Raw genomic sequence first — 19064 nt, forward strand, 5'->3', positions numbered from 1 at the left:
TGACTTTAATTGTGGAATAACTTTTGTGAAATTCATTCATTCATTCATTCTGCTTGAACTTCCATGCCCGGAAATGAGATTTGCAGCCACAAAGAACATGTCTCATCTTTAAACTACAACATCAGCAGTGCTTAACAAAGTACAGTGGTACCTTGGGTTAAGAACTTAATTCGTTCTGGAGGTCTGTTCTTAACCTGAAACTGTTCTTAACCTGAAGCACCACTTTAGCTAATGGGGCCTCCTGCTGTCACTGCGCCACCGCTGCACGATTTCTGTTCTCATCCTGAAACAAAGTTCTTAACTCGAGGTAATATTTCTGGGTTAGCGGAGTCTGTAACCTGAAGCATATATAACCTGAAGCGCATGTAACCCGAGGTACCACTGTATATCAAACAGGTTGCTGGCACATCACTGCGAGATGACTAAAGCGATATATAGAGATATAGATATATACACACATCACAGTCAATGAGTGCACAATTTGTGTACATAGATAGTTTACTTGTACACTTGTACAGTTCTTCACAATCAGGGAGTGAAGAGCTGTACACTCTTTAAATGTACATCTGTGGAGACACTTGCACCTGTGTTCAGTGTAACATGTTAGCAGCCTTATGATACCTTGCTTTTATGGAGATTCTTCTTGAGGTTCTTCATTGCTACAATATTCCAGAAATACCACATTTGAGGCTTTGGCACCTTCCACTGAGGAAATACAGATAACCTTTTCTTTCTTTCTTTCTTTCTTTCTTTCTTTCTTTCTTTCTTTCTTTCTTTCTTTCTGACACATATCAGTTCTTAAACTACAGCATACATGATTTGGGCAGTTTTGCCACACCATACTTTGGTAACCACCAATTTTCACCATGAAATTTCATTTTGAAAGTTAAAAATACATGCAAGAAAAGAAATGCATGTAACAGCACAAGAAGGTCACTACAGTAATAAAGAAGCTCACTAACTACAATACTTAGTAGAGCATAATTATGAGGCAACTGCAGTATTAGGGATCTGGAAGGAACTGGTTGCATTACTTTACCACCAGGGACATGCAGTAATATATTAGTCTTAGTACTACCCATGATGACTTCAGTCAGATTTTTCATATAACCATTGACACATTTGCTGTACTGAGGTTTTTTTGACATCTCAGTGACCTGAACTTGATTGTCCACATAGACAATGAATCTTTTTTTCTACTGGTCTCGAGATCTTCCACATCATGGAGGATGCTCTGAAGGTTTAATTACATGGCCAGATTTAAGTTAATGGACTGGAACTTGTCCTTATTATGAGGAACAACTGGCACAGTATGTGTGTGTGGGGGGGAGGAGAGCAGGGGGAGGACAGGCCTATGTGGGTGCCCACTGGTGGGAGAACCAGATTGGAGCATCTATCAGTGTGCCCACTGAGCCTCAACGTTGCTGCAATGTCTCAGTAAGCAATAGATGCCACTGTTGGGAGGGTGGCTTCATACCCCCACCCCACCATACCATCATTCCTGTTCATTTCATTTTGGGGTTTCTCTCACCTCTGGGAAGATGGTGGTTGTGAGCTCATCATATAATCCTCAATGTGCCAAATTAAATGAAAATTCCAGAGTTATCTTGGTGTGGCATTGACCCCAAACTATTGGTTAGAAAGGACTAACTAACCACAAAGTTCATGCTCTGGACAGCATCAAACGCCTTTTGTACAAAAGAAAAAATGGAGACTTCTTAGCATCTCTTATAGGATATGAATTGTTTGTGTTGTGTGCCTTTCTTGTTATTCTCATGGATGCTGCACCATTTCAAAATACCATCACATCTTGACCAAAGTAGCAGCTGTCTCAAATTCCAACCAGTACACTGAGTCCAGAAGTGAAGTTTTGCAAACACAAACACAAAGACTCAGTTCTTCAGGAGATTGATGGGAAACAGTTTGCAAAACAACAAGAGCTATAATAACTACTCCCAACTGTTCTGATATTTCTTCATCTTGTGGCTTAAATTTCAAGACCTCTGTTGCTCCTCTATTCTTTCTTTCTTTTTAACCATACGTTCTACACATATTAATTTATAAAAATACTTATAGAGTGCACTTTCAAAACAATATAGTCAGGCAGTATACTGCTTAAAAAATTACAACAAGAAGAGAAATAAAAATATTAGCAAAAAGATTAGTAAACTATTTGTACTGGTTGGTATTCACATTGCAAAGGCCCATCTGAGTAACACAGTTTTTAGGAGATGTTGAAAAGAAGGGAGGAACGATTTCTGCCAAGCCTTAACTGGCAGGGAGTTCTACAGGGCAGGGACTGCCAAACTGAAGGCACAGTCTCAGCCTGATCTTAACTTCTTTTAACTACTTATTTTCTGCATGCTGTTGCTTATTTGTTTTTGAAAGTGGTCCTTCCTCATTGATATTATGTACAGCAACCCATTCTTTATCATAAATACATGGAACCTAAGGGAATCCATCTGTATCAAATACATTCTTCCCTAGGACACATAGCTCTCCTCCTCCTCAAAACATCTGGATGAACATCTGCCAGCACTTCTATATTCTGTTCGTCAATCTTCAAAGCATTCCTTCATTTTTTCACAATAGCATCTCCAACCATTACACTTTACATTTCATAATGATGATTCTATCAAGTTTTTCCTTTTATGTACAACTATAATTCATTCTGTATACCCATTATATGCTGGTTTCACATTCCTGATCTAACTCTAACATTGTCTTGATATATATGTTGCTCAATGGTGGACAGGTCACGTTCACGACAGCTATGTTTTACCAGTCACAGGTGAGGAGAGTGCTATTTTGCTCAGGTTCTGCCTCTGGGCTTCCCATAAGCATCCGGTTGGCCACTGTGAGACCAGGATACAGGACTAGATGGGCCATTGGCCTGATCCACCAGGGCCCCAATGCCCTTATTAATGGGGGTTTGCCTTATTTGGTGCTCCCTGAACAGTTCCTATGTAGTCTGCCTTGGGCATTACAAGACAAGCTACATTATCTCACTGCCATAGCCCAGTTAACCAAAGAAAATAAGAAAAGATAATCAAGAACAAAAGTCCTATATAATACTGAAAGTTGTGGAATAAAAATATTCTCAAGCCATGCCTACTTTAGTCATACACAAGTCCATACAAGGAAGAAGGAGAACTGATTATTATTCTTGCTTATATGGTATTCTTCTAGCATAATTTTCTTGGTATGTGCACAAGACACTCATGCCTTTTAAATAATAACCAGTTCACTTCTGCTGTGGTTATGGAAGTTTGTTAAATGGTATTTCTCCCGAGATACTTTACACAACCACTGAAGTAAATGAATAAGTTCTGCTCTGAGGAATCATGTTCGCATTGACTTTAAAGACTGCAAAAGAAAGGTGGTTATGGGGAAATTACTGCAGAGGAAGAGGCCCCCAAAACTGACCCATAAAGCAACGTCTTGTAACCCAACCATCCATGGCAATGATGAGGCTTGTTTGTTGTTATGGTCTGTTAAGTAGAGGAAGGCCCCATAGCTCAGGGTGGTGAAGCATTAAACTCCAGTCTTCACTTTCTCACCATTCTATTTCAGGCAATTCACATTTGTTATTTATAGGTTACCTTTCAGCCCTGTCTAAATTGAATGTTTTCCTTGTTGATGAAAAGAGCTTGGATGTCATTTCACATTTCTAACCTCATTGCTTCTGACGCAATGACATTGTTTGTACTTGGCTCATCATCAGAGAGGCCCTAAGTTTTCCTTTGGAAAGTGTTTTATTATTATTATGAACAGCCGGTGCCTAATATCTTTTGTCTAGAGACCCTTCCCCTTTTCCTCACTAACCAGTTTACTGCATTGGATTCAGTTCTGAAAAGTCAAATGTAAACAAGCCACTACTTTCTGAATAAACACAGTCCCACAATATGTATATTGATAGTGATGAAAATTACTACTGTTTCACAGCTGCAGTGTGCAATGTGCTATGTGGAATGATTAAACACACCCAGTGGTTCAAGCAAGTAATTTTAGAATCTGGATTAATGGTCTAAGAGGAGCGAACTTGTTAGATGATAATGCACATAATTTAATTTAAATACGTGCTATGGAATACTGATACAATAAACATACATACATACATAATTTTATTTGTATGTCACCTTTCCATAGCTAAAACCATGCTCAAGGTGCTTACAGCATGAAACAAATTACATAGTTACAAATATAACCACAGTAGTCAAAAACAATAAATAAAACACACCATATAGTATCATATAGTTTAGTATAGAACATAATTAATTATTATATTCATTAGTAACCATGAATACTGAATCACTGGATAGGCAAACTCTTAGCCAGTCCAGTGAAATGGCATTCATTAATCTACTTTATCAGACCTATTTTACTGGACTATAAAAGGCATATCTTACAACTTCAGGACATTCCAAATAATCATAGGGTGGAAATCAACACCACACTATACTGAACATTCCATCTGTGCAAGCTTATCAGCTTGTGAGACTGAACAAAATCCTCACCCTATGTGCTGTTCTGGGGGTACTCACAATCCCCCAAGGGGTGTGAAGGTGCTCAGGAGGAAGAGAGGAGGGAAGCCCCATTGTGCAACTGGTAGCCCTTGGGGTTGGGAGAATGCTGCCCTGATTATCTACTCTATATGAACTTCATTACAATTACAATGAAGAAGGGAAATAACCAAACACTCACATAAGTCAAACAAATCTCCATTATTAAAATTAATAATGAATCATCTAATACCTAAACAGGTAGCTCTTTGGGTTTTCTATACATACAGAAAAACCTGGATTCTCAATGGTGCACAGAGCTTTTATGTTCATAGGCTCTGTTGAAAAGAACTGGTGAACATGTTAAGGACAGGAGCAAGGTCTGTCACCACAACCGTGCTCCTTCCCTGACATGTTCAGTCTATCCACATGAGTAGAGCTGATGCCCAACTTTAGGCACAATGCTGCCAATGGGCCCACCGCACTCCAACATCCACACATGTACAGACCCTCCAAGTGTCCCTATTTTCCAGGTATGTCTCTGATTTAGAGAAGCCATCCTGGTTTGCGTGGACTGGCGGAGTCCCCAGATCCCGAGCGGTTCCCCCCGTCATGTGGAATAACGACTCAAGACAACGTGCTATGGGATTAAATTGGCCACTACTTTATTAAATTTCAAATGTGGGTAGACCTTGGCTTAGGCATTGGGCGTTCTCCCTCCCCAGTCCCCAGCCGGGGGCCTAGGGAGCATCAGGGTTATCCAGTGCGCTTGTGGGGGATGGGCTGGCTCTGGAGAACATATGTTCAAGCAGAGATAGCTGCCCCCATTACGCCGCCACCGCAGGGGAGAGCAATGATGACCTTTCGGCGTACGGTCAAAGCCTCCCTTCAGAAACCCCTTTAATGGGGAACCCTGGTATCGCCGCCGCAAAGAGGAAGATGGACTAAAGGATTCCGCCCAAGGCCTGATACCGCCAAAGTTGTGACGTTTTGCTACGGGAAAGGCGAAACCTGCCAATGCAGGGAAATTCCTTTCTGGCCCTTTAACAGCGACCTTAACGTAGCACCGCCTGCATACCTGTGAATAAAAGTTACCTGTAAAACCTATGAAGAAAAGTTAACCTGCAAAGAAGACATTAACTGAGGGTGGGTAGGGTGGGAGAAGCTCTGGAGCCAAGTAAGGATTCCCAGGTAAGATCCTCCCTCTATTGTGTGGGCAGGTAATCCCTCCCCTACCTGGCCTGGTCTCCTTGACAACACTTCCCCCAGGTGGGATTGGACAACTGACTGAGATAGGCGGAGACCTCCAGGTATCCCACCTGAGGGAAGGCAAAGCCAAGCCTATGCTGATGGGGCCGCTCCAGATCCAGGGCTGCGCGTGTCCACGCAAAGGTCGCCCCCCGTTTTAAGCGGGGAGCGGTCATTCTAATTTGATACCAGAATGTCCCACTTTTCTATTGGATGTCCCTATTGGACATCCATTCTATTGGATGGCGCTGTGGGTAAAACCTCAGCGCCTAGGGCTTGCTGATCGCATGGTCGGCGGTTCGAATCCCCGCGGCGGGGTGAGCTCCCATCTTTCGGTCCCAGCTCCTGCCCACCTAGCAGTTCGAAAGCACCCCTAAGTGCAAGTAGATAAATAGGTACCGCTTTATAGTGGGAAGGTAAACAGCGTTTCCGTGTGCTGTGCTGGTGCCAGCTTGCCAGAGCATCTTCGTCACGCTGGCCACGTGACCCGGAAGTGTCTTCGGACAGCGCTGGCTCCCGGCCTCTTAAGTGAGATGGGTGCACAACCCTAGAGTCGGACACGACTGGCCCGTACGGGCAGGGGTACCTTTACGTTTACTTATTTTTATTGGAGAAATGTTGGAGGGTATGGAGTTATCTGACCCCCGAGCTGTCTGAAGGCAATCCTTCATAGGGAATGGTTTTTTTTTAAAATGTTTAATGTTTTATTATGTTTTTAAGCTGCCCAGAGTGGCTGGTGCAACCCAGTAAGATGTGTGGGGTGTAAATACTAAAATTATCATTATGGAATGGGACGTCCCTATTTTCATCGGAGAAATGTTGGAGGGTATGCATGTAGCCATAATACTTTCTTTGTTGCTGCCAAAGCAGTAACAGCACCACCACTCAAACTGCCCTCCCTGCTGTCCCACCCCAGATGGCATTTCAGCACAGTGGGTAGGGGGGCAGTAAAGCTTTTGAATGTGAGCCAAAGTTGGTTCCCATCAGTGGTGGCTACCCACCATCTTAATTTATCCAAAATGCAGTGTCCAACATTTTAGTTATATTAAGCAACCACAGAGGAAAATAAAATTTTGCTCCCATTCAAAAGCAGCCCTACCAACGTCAAAAGACCCATGCTGTGGCTCAGTGAGAAGGATGGTGAGAGTCAACATTCCTTGGTCAGGTTGGTGAGGAGCCCTTCTGATCCCCTGGGGCCTTCAACCTATGCCCAGCTTGGCTGACTATGGGTGCCAGGCCTGGTCATGACAACAAGGTTTCTATAAAAGCTGCAATGGAAATTTTCCTGCTTGGGAATGGGCAAAAAGTTGCCTTTGTTCAAATCAATTAAGCATGAGCTTATCATTTGTACTACGAGCAAAGTCTGTTTCCTGATCATAAAGTGTGTCACAGCACTTGAATGCAGCTGAACAGCAGTTGAGGAAAAAGCACAAGTCTCTCTGTGTGTATATAAGGTTTAAATCAGATCATCTATTGCTGTGGTAAAATCTAGTTTTCTTCTGTTGCCGAAGCTTCCACATGGCTGCTCCTCTCCTAGTTCAAATGCAAAACAAAATACCATTCAGCAACAGAGAGTGATTTAGAGATGGGGTTGATTCCAGTATAAACACTTCGCAGTTAGGCATTCTCTATAAAAGTGCACACTCATATTTTCCATATACAGTGAGATAGACAAAGCCTTAACTTAAAAGGGATTCTTTCCTACAAAGGGGGGAAAAACATGCTTGCTGTTTGCAAGATTTCTAGGGTATAAATTATTTCTAGCCTCATAATTTGTTTAATTTCAAAGCTTGCTATCATAAAAAATGCCATCCATAGCAATGTGCCCTACAAGGTTTGACACTGTTGATAATCTGTCATTCTGTTGTTATTTATATGCATTGGGGTGGGGCTTTTCCTTGCTAAAAATAATAATATAAGGTGTAAATATATGTCGTTTTATCTCATGGCTTCAGATGTTGTGCACTACAGATTATTTTTCCTCATATCAGTTCACAGGGCACACTAGATAGAAAATGACAGTTGGGTGGTTTGCATTTAATTAAACATGCAAGTTTATTAGATTTTGAGCAGCTTTGATGTGAAATAAAAGAAGGAAATGTAAAAAGGCAGGTAGGCACCTTCAATAAATGACATATTTAATATAATTAAAGACCTGTAACAATCTGTGGACTTTTAAGCTACCTGCCTCCCACCTTGCTCTCAATCCCTGACTACTTTGGTCTCAGGTGGAGGAATTCAGCGCTGTGCTCTTCTGATTGGCGCAAGCATCCCTGCTTGCTACATGGAACAACCGCCTCTCTCTTCCCCCAAGCACTGTTCTTGGCATTCTTGGGGGGGGGGGAGAGACCGGGGAAAACCCCATTGGGCAGGTAGAAGCCCTTACAGTGGCTTCTTCTAGCACACCGGGTTAGCTGAATCTGAGCCAGCTAAGAACATAAGAGCCTATTGGATCAGGCCAATGACCCATCTAGCTCAGCACCACTGAGTTGTATAATAGCATTTTGATGCTGGCCGTTGTATCTTCAATTCATTTTCCAACTATCCCTAAAATACTATTCACTGGATTGACATGTTTATCAAGCTGTTTACTACTTAATGCTCTCTGTGACAGACAGAGCAACACCACCTTTGTGATGTCCTTCTCTGACCTTCCTATAGAGCTTATTTCCAGAGACAACCATGTCCTACTGGTTCTCTCCATTCCACCAGGTTACTGTTATACCCAAAATATCAATACCATCCTCCAAGACCAAGCTTCCGTTCCAGTTCACCCACCTGGGCTCAGAAGCTTCTAGCATTAGAATATAAATGCTTGCATGCAGCCTCTTTCTTCAAGTGTCTTTGGTACTTGCATTTTGTTCTGAAGTGCTTTGGCGCCTCTGAATTGCTGTCCTGTGCCCCTACACTCACAACACCTAGTCGCCTGCCACCTCCATTTAAATTTTCATCTACTTTGACATCTTCCTCCCAGGTGGGGAGATTCATTCTGAACTGGAGCCTTCTCAGCTCTTGTCGGCTCCCTTTCCCCTTCAAACGGTTTAAAATATGCTCTGACACCTTTATGATTTTACGTGCCAACAGTCTGGTTCCATCCTGGTTCAAGTGGTGCCTGTTCCTTTTATACAGGCCCAGCTTGCCCCAGAATGTTTTTCAGTGCCTAACAAATGCACACCCCTCCTCCCAATACCTCATCCACACTGACTACAAACCTGAGTCCGTCTAGCCAACCTGCCATGTGGAACCAGTAGCATTTTAGGGAAAGCTACATTGGAGGTCTCAGCTCTCAGTCTCCTACCTAGCAAACTAAATTTGGCTTCCAGCATCTCAACAACTACATTTCCCCATGTCACTGGTGACAAAAAAACCACTGACTCCTCCTCAGATAACTCTTCCATGTTATATAAACAAAGGGCAACACCCACAACCTTTGCACCAGTCAGGCAATTCACCCTGCCATCCGCATGCCCACCGCACACCCAACTATTTATGTTCCTAATGGTTGAATCACCCAATCTCCAAGCCTCCAGAGAAGTTTCCTTAGCACAAGAGGAGTCCCTCAAGGAATGGGCTCTTCTAAGGGAATGCTTCATTCTTCCTCAAGGCGACACTCTTTTCCTGAGACCTTCATGCTCCCAGACAGCTGGGGAGCTATCTTTGTGGGAGTGGGACACAGCTTAAATGTCCTTGAAGGCCTCATCCACCACTCTCTGCCTCTCTTGCATTTCCCCCCATTATTTACCCTTAACTAATAACTATCACATTGGGAAAAGAGAAACAGATGTACATTAATGGTTGTTCTCCTTAATCTTTCTCTTCTCTGCAGCTTTTCTTGTCTCAAACAGGCTCATATTATATTTTCACCAGAATCAAAGAACAACCCTTTCTAGCTGATAAAGGTGTATATTTTGTTTAGAATTCCACACTAGACATTTCAAATGAAATACGTTTTCAGCATGGACAGTCTATGACCAAATCATTTGTAGGAAAATTTCTGTGTGGCATTCATCTGACATGCCATAATTGCCTATGTATGTATTCAATATGCTTTTCTTCACTATATAGTGCCATATTTTCCTAGTGGTTTTTCAGAAACTGTAGTCCACCTCGGAACATTCTATGAATTGCTTATGTGGTTCTCATGAAACCACCCTTTATAAAAACTGGCACTGCTGAGCATGACTAACAGACCATGTCTGTTTAGGAGAGAGAGGCCAACCCAAGTCAATATTTGGACTAAGAAATAAATCAAGAAGGATTTCTGAGTGAAAAATATATATATATAAAAATAAAGCTCATAAAATGACTTGTTTCGTATACTTTCATATACAGGGCAATCCTGAGCCTGAATGGCTTGGCTGAGTACAGCTAGTCATTTTTGTGCAGGGATGTGCAAAGGAAAAATAGTTTTGTTTTTAAAGCTGCACTTCTTTCAGTTTAGATGCCTTTGTTTTGTTCTACTTTTATTTTATTTACACTCATTTTTTACCTCTTCTATTCTAGTATGGTAATTTGGGTATTTCTCCTGAATGTTTCATGAAACATGCATGGATGCTTCCTCAAGGCATCATGCCTGACAAATATGGACAAAAAGTCCATAGCTCAGTGGTAGAACATCTTCTTTGCATGCAGAAGGTCCAGGGTTCAATCTCCAGCATCTCAGGTAGGGTTGGGGATGTCATGTCTGAAACCCTGCAGAGATGCTGCCAACACAGGAAGCATCCATCAGGAAGAGTCCAGAGCAGGAGCAAGAAGCAAGCCAGAAGTTATGACTAGATAACAATCATAGGATACAATAACACACCAAAGCTCAGTAAATCTGTGTTGCCCAGGAAAGCTCAGCTGTGACCAGGAAGTCCTCATACTGTCCATAGGAGTCCAGTTGTTGGCTGGATGAGCAAAGGCTGCCCATTGCCTAGATAGATGTTGCAATGGCTTGGTGTCTCACCATATGAACAGAGATCCCCAATCTATCAATTGATGTCATGGCAACTCTTGATACAAAGGAAGGGAGGTGTTCTGTGGTCTATCTCTCAGAAGGATCAGTCATTTAACAGGGGTGGGGAAGTCCCCTCTCTTTCATTGTTCAGGAATTCAGCCAATAACAGGCCTCACCAGACGATTTGTGACCCATCCAAAGCTGCAAAAGCATGCAGTGCTCTATTCAAGATGGTGCAATGCATGAGGTGGGACAATAGCTGCACTATTCAGATTGGTCCTTCCTACTACATGGTTAATTGCCACTGAGCTATAATGACTAGCAGGTATCTTGTCTGCTGCTTGGTAGCAGTTTGCCTACATTCCATGGGGCCACCTACATGTGGTATACAACTGGTCAGCATGAGGAGATCTTTCCTAAGCTGCACTGGAAAAATTACTCTGTTTCCTCACTGTAAATTCCAATCTAGTTAAAGAATGTACAGAAGATGTGTCTGCATGGTTCTAACCATGTCCCTTAAAGGAAAAAATAAATGTGTTTTGTAAAACCTAGCCGAATATAAAATGTGGAGCTAGAAATCCCAGATTGCACTCAGCTATCATTTGTTTTGTGTGGGCTGAGATGGGTGATCTCATGCTCTTTCCACTCCTTCCTTAATCCACTGATTACGGGAAAGGTTAAAGCACATGTTTAGTTCCCCCCTTGGATTTTGGTTGGGTTGTGACCACTCTCTGCTCCAAGCTAGCATTTATGTCCCACCCAGGTCTTAAATCAAATACTTTATTCACCAAGCAGCAGGTGGTGATCCTATTTCTTAACTATTAATTTCAACAAGCTTCTGAACAGGCAATTTCCCCACCACATTATGGACTGTATTCATGCTCGCTCCTAGGGAATCTCAGACAATTCCATCAGAAACTGAAATGTGAACAGAAATTGTCACAGTTTGCATGCTTGTCTGGTCAGGAACAGAGATCATAAAAGTGAATATGAGCAGGTTTCGGTTTTTTAGTGCACTAACATTATGTAAATAATTACAGTGGCACCTCGCGTTAAGAACTTAATTCGTTCTGGAGGTCCGTTCTTAACCTGAAACTATTCTTAACCTGAGGTACCACTTTAGCTAATGGGGCCTCCCGCTGCTGCCACGCGATTTCTGTTCTCATCCTGAAGCAAAGTTCTGAACCCGAGGTACTATTTCTGGGTTAGCGGAGTCTGTAACCTGAAGTGTCTGTAACCTGAGGTACCACTGTACATCATTTTTGGAGTTTTTTAAAAAATGTTGTCCTTCCTTTGAAATGCACTTAAATTACTTACATAATTAATTATGCTAGTTTTTGCTATAGCGGCCCGTGAGATGAATTACATATGTTTTAGTGGAAGCCAAACTGCAGAGGAAAAGAAACAGTGCTGATTGCAACAAACACAAGGTGGGACGGAAATCGCTCTCTCCTTACATCCCTAACTCCTTACTCCAAGTTACAAATGACTAAGGCTAGCCTTATCAACTCTAGCCTGATCCTGAAGTCAGTGCCCACATGATTCAAATTGCATGGAGAGCCATAGCAGTGTCATAGGTGCTAACTTTGCCCTTGGCACTGCACCCTATGCTGGCCCCTACCTGAGCTTGTCCAAGTACTGGCAGAAGGTCTGAAGAGAGGGAAGCCTGCACACAGGCTGTTGCCATGAGCTGGAACTCTGAGAGAACACCAGCACCTGAACAGGGCTACTTTCTAGTTAACCATATCTTACCATGCACCCAAAAATGGTAAGCTTTGAGTGATTTTGATTGACAGGCATATTTATTGAGATCAACATATCAGAACACACTGGAAGGAAATCCTGATGGAATAATAGAACGACAGTTTTGTTTTTAATAAATTCACCCTTAGTTGAATCTTGATTCAGCTATACGTGCCAGTGTGGCATAGTGGTTAGAGTGCTGGATTAGGAGCAGCAAGAGCCAGGTTCAAATTCCCACTCAGGCATGATGCTCATTGGGTGACCTTGGCCCAGTCACCATCTCACAGCCTAACCTACCTCAGAAGAACCATGCATGCTGAAGCTCCTTGGAGGAAAGGCAAAAAATGCTGTATATGAATTAAATACCAAAAATGTTGAGCTTCAACCAAGACTGCTATTCATTTATCAGTAGTGTTATGTGTAGTAGTGCTAGTAACTGGAACATGTCATTACTGTGATATTCACATTGCTGTGTTAATCTCTGCTCATTTTCAAGATCTGGCGCCAAGATACACACTCCTTCCTTTCCCATGACCTTATGTGGCTTAATTTGGCTGCTACATTGAGTCACCTCCACAGGAGGTACTTACTCCCATTCCATAACCTCATGTGATGCTGCTCTCTTGTTTGTAATTCTTGTTTTTTCAACATAGTTCTGTTCAGCTGCTACCAAACCAATGAGTTCCAACTATCTAAGATTTCAAGAAAACAAATGATGCATTTATTATATAGGGCATTATATGGTGTTTCTAGATGGGCTATACCTGCCATCACCCCTGACCATTGACCATGCTGATCGGGTGCTGATGGGAGTTGGAGTCCAAAAGAATCGAGATAGCACCCTTTTGGGGAGCTGATATAGGTGGCTTCCAACAGCAGCTGACTAGACCTCTTGTCCCTCTCTCCACCACTGCACACCTCTACCAAAATTCTGCTCTGGAAGGTCCCTATACCCTCCAGAGTATATATTTTTTGTGTGAGGGATGTCTGGGGGGGGCGGGCGGGAATCCATTATGCCAACAATATCTGTTGTGTTGGTGCATGGATTTGCTAGCTACCTTGTATAATACGTACTTTCCCATACAAAAACCTGATAAAAACTAGTTTAAAACATATACACTATTAAAACAAATAAAAAACAGTAAAATCATAGCAATCATAACAATTCCATTCCATTCCTGCACAAAGATTAAAGATAGGGCTACTAAGAAACAAATAGCAACCTAATCTGCACTGCCAATTAAAAGCAATCTGAAAAAGTAACACAAATGACAATGGGGACAGAGCTGATCCCATTTCCTGAGGGAGTTCTGTAAGTGCCATCACTGACAAGGCCCTGTTTCCCATGTTTGCCAGCCTAATATGTCTTCCTGGTGCCCATGCACAGCACTTCTCTAACCACATTGATGCGCTGGAAGGTCCGCATGGACACATTAGATAATCCTTTAAGTGTGTATGTGTGTACACAAACATGAGAGTAAGAGCACCTTCAACATTTTCTATTTTTTGTTTTTAAATATCACTAAAGTATTGCCATTGTTTCTGGCAAAGTCAAAAGTGTTTTAAGCTTCTCTTTTCATTTCATTTCTGCAGGTGTTTCCTCAGCTGTTTGTTTTCCATTGCTAACTTAGAAGGAAACCCCATGGAATTCTGTGGTAGCTACTTACAAGTCAACAAACAGTTTTAGCTGCACATACTTTTTCATGTAGATTTCTTTCAGGAACTATAGGATCCTGTATGGCACCCTAATAGAGGCATACACATCCCGCTGAAACCAACAGGATTTGTGGCCATTTCCCTCATTAGGCTTTCATCTCATGGGGATGCTCCTACAAGTCACATGTTTATTTAAAATCATAGACCACAATACAAATATTGGTCTGTGCGTACAGGACTCCCATACATTCAGGGCTCCTAATTCACACCGAGTACATACAACAGTGAACATGTATCACTTTGTGCATATACAGTGTACACTTTTACTCATAGAAGTAAAAGTGTGCATAACCAGAGCTCCTATGTCCCCAAGAGATCGCCGGATGTGGTGATCACATAAACATAGAATTGAAAGGGGTTCAAAAGGTTATTTAGTCCAACCCCTGGCAAAACAATAAAATCCACTGCCACAGCATTTCTGATAGGTTGGCAACCAGCTTCCTATCATGCAAGGACTTCTTAAGCAGTACTGATTTGAAGAGAAGTGAGCTGAGAATCCAGAAAAAACACACACCTTTCCTACACTACAAGATTAGACATGAGAGGGACTTTCAGGATAGATGGGCCCGGACAGACATAGATCAATGATTTCACACTGAAATGAATGGGATTGACACATGCCCATCAGCACAGTCAAAAGCACTGAAATACACCCCAGACTTTGTACACACTGTGTTTGAGAGTGCCCACCCCCATAAAAGCTCCTCCTTTCTGGATACCCAAAGGCATTAACATCTCAAAAAAAAGTAGCAGGTTTTTAAAATGTGCACTGATAAATCTATCCACCTGAAACTCTGCTTTGGGGGGACAGACTCGTTCTACTGCTCTTGCATGAAATCCAAGCAACTGAACATGACTTTATAATACAACAGCCTATTCAAAGAAGGCAGCGTGACATGTACATTTTGGACGGGGGGGGGGGGAGGGCATATTTTAGAGTTTCCCTTGAAATGCCTTAAATCCTGAAAACTCCACATTCCCACTTCAAAACACCCAGTGGATTACATTCGCTTGAGCCAAATGGAGACACTATAAAAACACAAAGGGGTTAGGGGAGGGGGAGTGCTGGAAACAGTACAAAGAAGGAGAAAGGTCAACAGACAGAAGAGTTACTCTACCTCAGCAAAATGCGGCCAACTTCGAAAAGATACAGATTGTTGCTGCCCTCTGATAAGGGTGTCTTCTTGGCTGCCGACCGCTGAGCTGCCTTCAATGTCAGCATGAAAAATGTTGCCCTCCGTTGAGGCAGAGCTGAGGGAGAGATATCCCAGGCAGAAGAATAGAGGAGAAACCAGGGGCCAGGCCAAGATCAAAGCCATCTCCTCCCCTCACATCCAGCACTGATTTCTGCTCCTGCTGTAATCGCACCCCCTTTGGTTTAGTGGCGCCTCAGTTGTTTTAACTTCCAGCTTCCAGAGGTGGCACTTCTAAGTCAGCTCTTCAGCAGATCCTTATTAAAAGGAGTGCCTTTGCTTTCGCTCGCTGCCTTTCCGTGCCTGTAGCTCCTCTGTCTCCCTAGAGGCTCCGGCTGAATAACATACAGATGGGCAGTGCTTAAACAGAGAGTGTCAAAATGCGGATTGTATTCCAGGAAAGCACCATGAGCTGTGCTGCCACCTTATCTTCACTCTGTCAGGATACAGACTGAGGCTGCATTCAAAGCTCTGGCTTCCTTCAAGTTGTTATTATCATCACTCCTTTTCCACCTTCCTCGCCACCCACTCAAACTTTGCCACACACACACACACACCGAGTCAGACTGCTTCCTCTCTTCCTACTGCCAAGCTCCACAATCAGGATTTAATTAATAAGAAGTTTCCCGATTCAGATGGTCTCTCTTAATGTTTTAAAGCACTTTCAGTCACAGAAAATGTGAATTAAAAAAATAATATGTTTGCAGTCTCAACAGGCAGAAGAGATTCTAGGCATTCTAAATGTTGGGAGGAGTTGAAACGCCTTTTCTTTTGACCAAAGGATCAGGTTCATGAGAATCGCAAGACCATACTTTGCGGGGAAATGTGCAGCTGAACACAGTTAATTAGCCGTCCTAATTCTCCTCAGCCCCACTCCTCATCATCATGTCTGCTCGCAAAAAGAAAAAGAGTATCATTCAGCACTGTTTTGGAAAGGGACTTCATTACGCAAATGCATGAACTTTTATTTACAAAGACCAACTTGTTTTCCTCTTCAAGAGATGCTTTGTGAGGTCCCTGAAACAAGGCTCTTAGTGTATAGACGCCTGCCAACTATACTGGTTGGAATGGACCCGGTAAAGTCTCTTGACATCAGCATGTGGACTAATGTTTCCAAGGCTCTTAAGCAGGGTTGTCACCTTTTCCTTTAAGCATTCCAGTTCCTACCTGGATCTTTTTCTCCCTTCTGATTCTCCCCAAAGCCTTTCTCCCCTCCCCTAATCAGTTTAGTGCTGTAGATCAGGTGTCCTCTCCCACTCTCTGACCAAGCAGCACTGTAAAAATACTGCCTATAGGTGTAATGCTATCATGCAAAGATGTTTCGGGGAGAGATAGGATTTTGCCCAGACATCCTTCCAACAACCCTGTAAGTGACCATTGTCACCCATGCCTCAAGTAACAGCCGTGCTTGACTACTGCAGTGTGCTGCACATGGGGCTGCCCTTGAAAATTTATCAGAAATTTCAGGCGATTCAAAATGCAGTAGCTATAGGTCTTGTCAGTTTTGTAACAGGTTAAGTGGCGCCCTGTTTCCAGGTTCAGTGACAAGTGCTGATGTTGACCTAGAAAACAGCTTGGAATAAGGGTAACTCGAGAATCACCTACTGCCATAGGAAACTGCCCAAGGTCCTTTACTCACATCTACTGAGACTAGGCAAAAGGGGAATGTGGATTGGAACTTCTCTATGCCAGTTGTGAAATGCCATCTCCAGGTGAAAATGATTTAATCCACCTTTTAACTTGGCTAGTACATTGTTGTCTTACCTGGCTACTTGTCCTGAACTCCTGGCCTACCTGGCGGCAAGTCAATATGTCAAGTCCCCAGTCTGGGGTTAATCCACATGTCCAAACTGAAGCACAGTCCCACACAGACCCTGGAGCATCCAAGCTGAGGTCCATCAACATGAGCAGCTGAGCAGACACAGCTCCTTAGCTCTAAGGTAAAGGTAAAGGAACCCCTGATCATTGGGTCCAGTCGTGGCCGACTCTGGGGTTGCAGCGCTCATCTTGTTTTATTGGCCGAGGGAGCTTCTGGGTCATGACTAAGCCGCTTCTGGCGAACCAGAGCAGCGCACGGAAACGCCGTTTACCTTCCCGCTGGCACGCTACCTATTTATCTACTTGCACTTTGACGTGCTTTCAAACTGCTAGGTTGGCAGGAGCAGGGACCAAGCAACGGGAGCTCACCCCGTCGCGGGGATTCGAACCGCCGACCTTCTGACTGGCAAGTCCTAGGCTCTGTGGTTTAACCCACAGCACCACCTTTTTATACTCTGCATGCTGATTGCAGCACCTGCGCTTGATGAGTCATGTGACTCTCACATGTTCCAAGCCTCCTCCAGCAGAGGAATCACAAGCTACTCCCAGCTAGGGTTTGGACTGTGGGCCCTTGCCTGCCTCAGCCTCCTAGAGCACCCCTCTCACTGCTCCCTATGCCCCAGAGCCCACTGTGTTCATGGGGAAAGGGGCTCATCTGGCTCTGGTGATGGGTCCTGCTGCTCTGGTTCCTGTGCATTAATCCCCTCATCATCTTCCACCACCCCCGCCACCAACTTCTCCTTCCCCACCCCCAGTGTGTCCCAGTCCCAGCTACACCCCTTGCTGGAATCCTCTTCTTCCTTGTCCTGCCAGTTCATGACACTACTGCTTTACATGCTCTTTAAAAACTTAATATTTAATTTCAACAAAAATAAAATAAACATATGGTTAGCTGCTACCTTGAATTTTGACATTAATGCTTTGAATTTTTTTAAATGTTGGTTTATAGAGCAATTCTAACCCTTCCAAGGCCGAAGGCTGGTTGGAGGGGGGTTGTAAGGATCTCCAGAAAGGGCTACCTGAAACCTTGAAGAGCTGCTATCAGCCAGTGCTGACAATAGTGAGCTAGATAGACCAATGGCCTGACTCCATATAAGGCAGCTTCATATTTCCTTGAAAAGGGAGAGGGAATGCCTGGACTCTGGGTGGTCTTTTTCTCCGCTGCTGTCACACCACTAATCTGTAAGGCAAAGAGGGAAAGGGAAAGGGAAATGCTTTCACTGACCAGGTTTTCTGGCCATTTCACCACCCTGTGCTGAGAACTACCCCAGACAATGGAAAAACTGGCAGGCTGGCAAAACACTAGTCAGGTGGCCACTCTTAACACAGTCTGGACTGTGATCTGAATTAGAAGGAAGAGTTTTCATTCTGATTTTCAGTTTCTGAATGTTTGTGTGGATATCCAGTTTCAAAAGAAACTGGTTTTGATGAGTTCAGGGCCACCTGCCACCCATGATGCGAGGTGAGGTGGTCACCTCAGGTGGCATATCTGAGCAGGTGTGCTGCTCTGCCCCTGCCCCTGCCTTTGCTGCTTTGGGCGCACTCCACCATCAACATGGGTGTGCCCCGTGTGGTGGAGAGGGTGCACTGCACCCATGGCACAGGAGGCAAAATGTCCTGGCCTGGCCCACTCTACCTCAGAATGATGTACTTGCCTCAGGCGGCGGATGCTGGTTGTTGGTGAGCAAGTTGGAGGTTAGAGCTGTGACTACCACATAGCCTGCCCTGTGCCCCTTACACTAACCTGCTGCCCTTGAGTATAATACGTTACCTCTTTGCCATAGCTGAACAAAAATTCAATCACTACTCCTGTTAGCTTCCACAGGTGGAATGTGAAAGGCAATGAGCTCTGCTTCAGGCTGTAGAATGTCTTGGACATGAAGTGTGTGTGTGTGTGTTTCCCTC

The 19064-nt window shown here is 43.5% G+C and overlaps 1 protein-coding gene across 2 annotated transcripts in view; it reads right to left on the minus strand.

The window, feature by feature from the left end:
• The window catches only part of LAMA4 (laminin subunit alpha 4), a 74127-nt gene extending 57998 nt beyond the window's left edge, over nt 1-16129 (minus strand). The window contains exon 1 of one of the 2 annotated variants that reach the window (XR_014524757.1): nt 15267-16129. Coding sequence is in view for 1 of the 2 variants with exons in the window: in XM_083497745.1 (XP_083353871.1) it covers nt 15267-15467 (201 nt within the window). In the remaining variant the exon portion in view is untranslated. The remainder of the gene's footprint in view (nt 1-15266) is intronic. The other variant, XM_083497745.1, reaches the window with a different exon arrangement.
• Between the last annotated feature and the right edge of the window lie 2935 nt (nt 16130-19064).

The sequence above is a fragment of the Podarcis liolepis genome, assembly GCF_965112155.1.
Source record: "Podarcis liolepis genome assembly, chromosome: 3".
Lineage (NCBI taxonomy): Eukaryota > Metazoa > Chordata > Lepidosauria > Squamata > Lacertidae > Podarcis > Podarcis liolepis.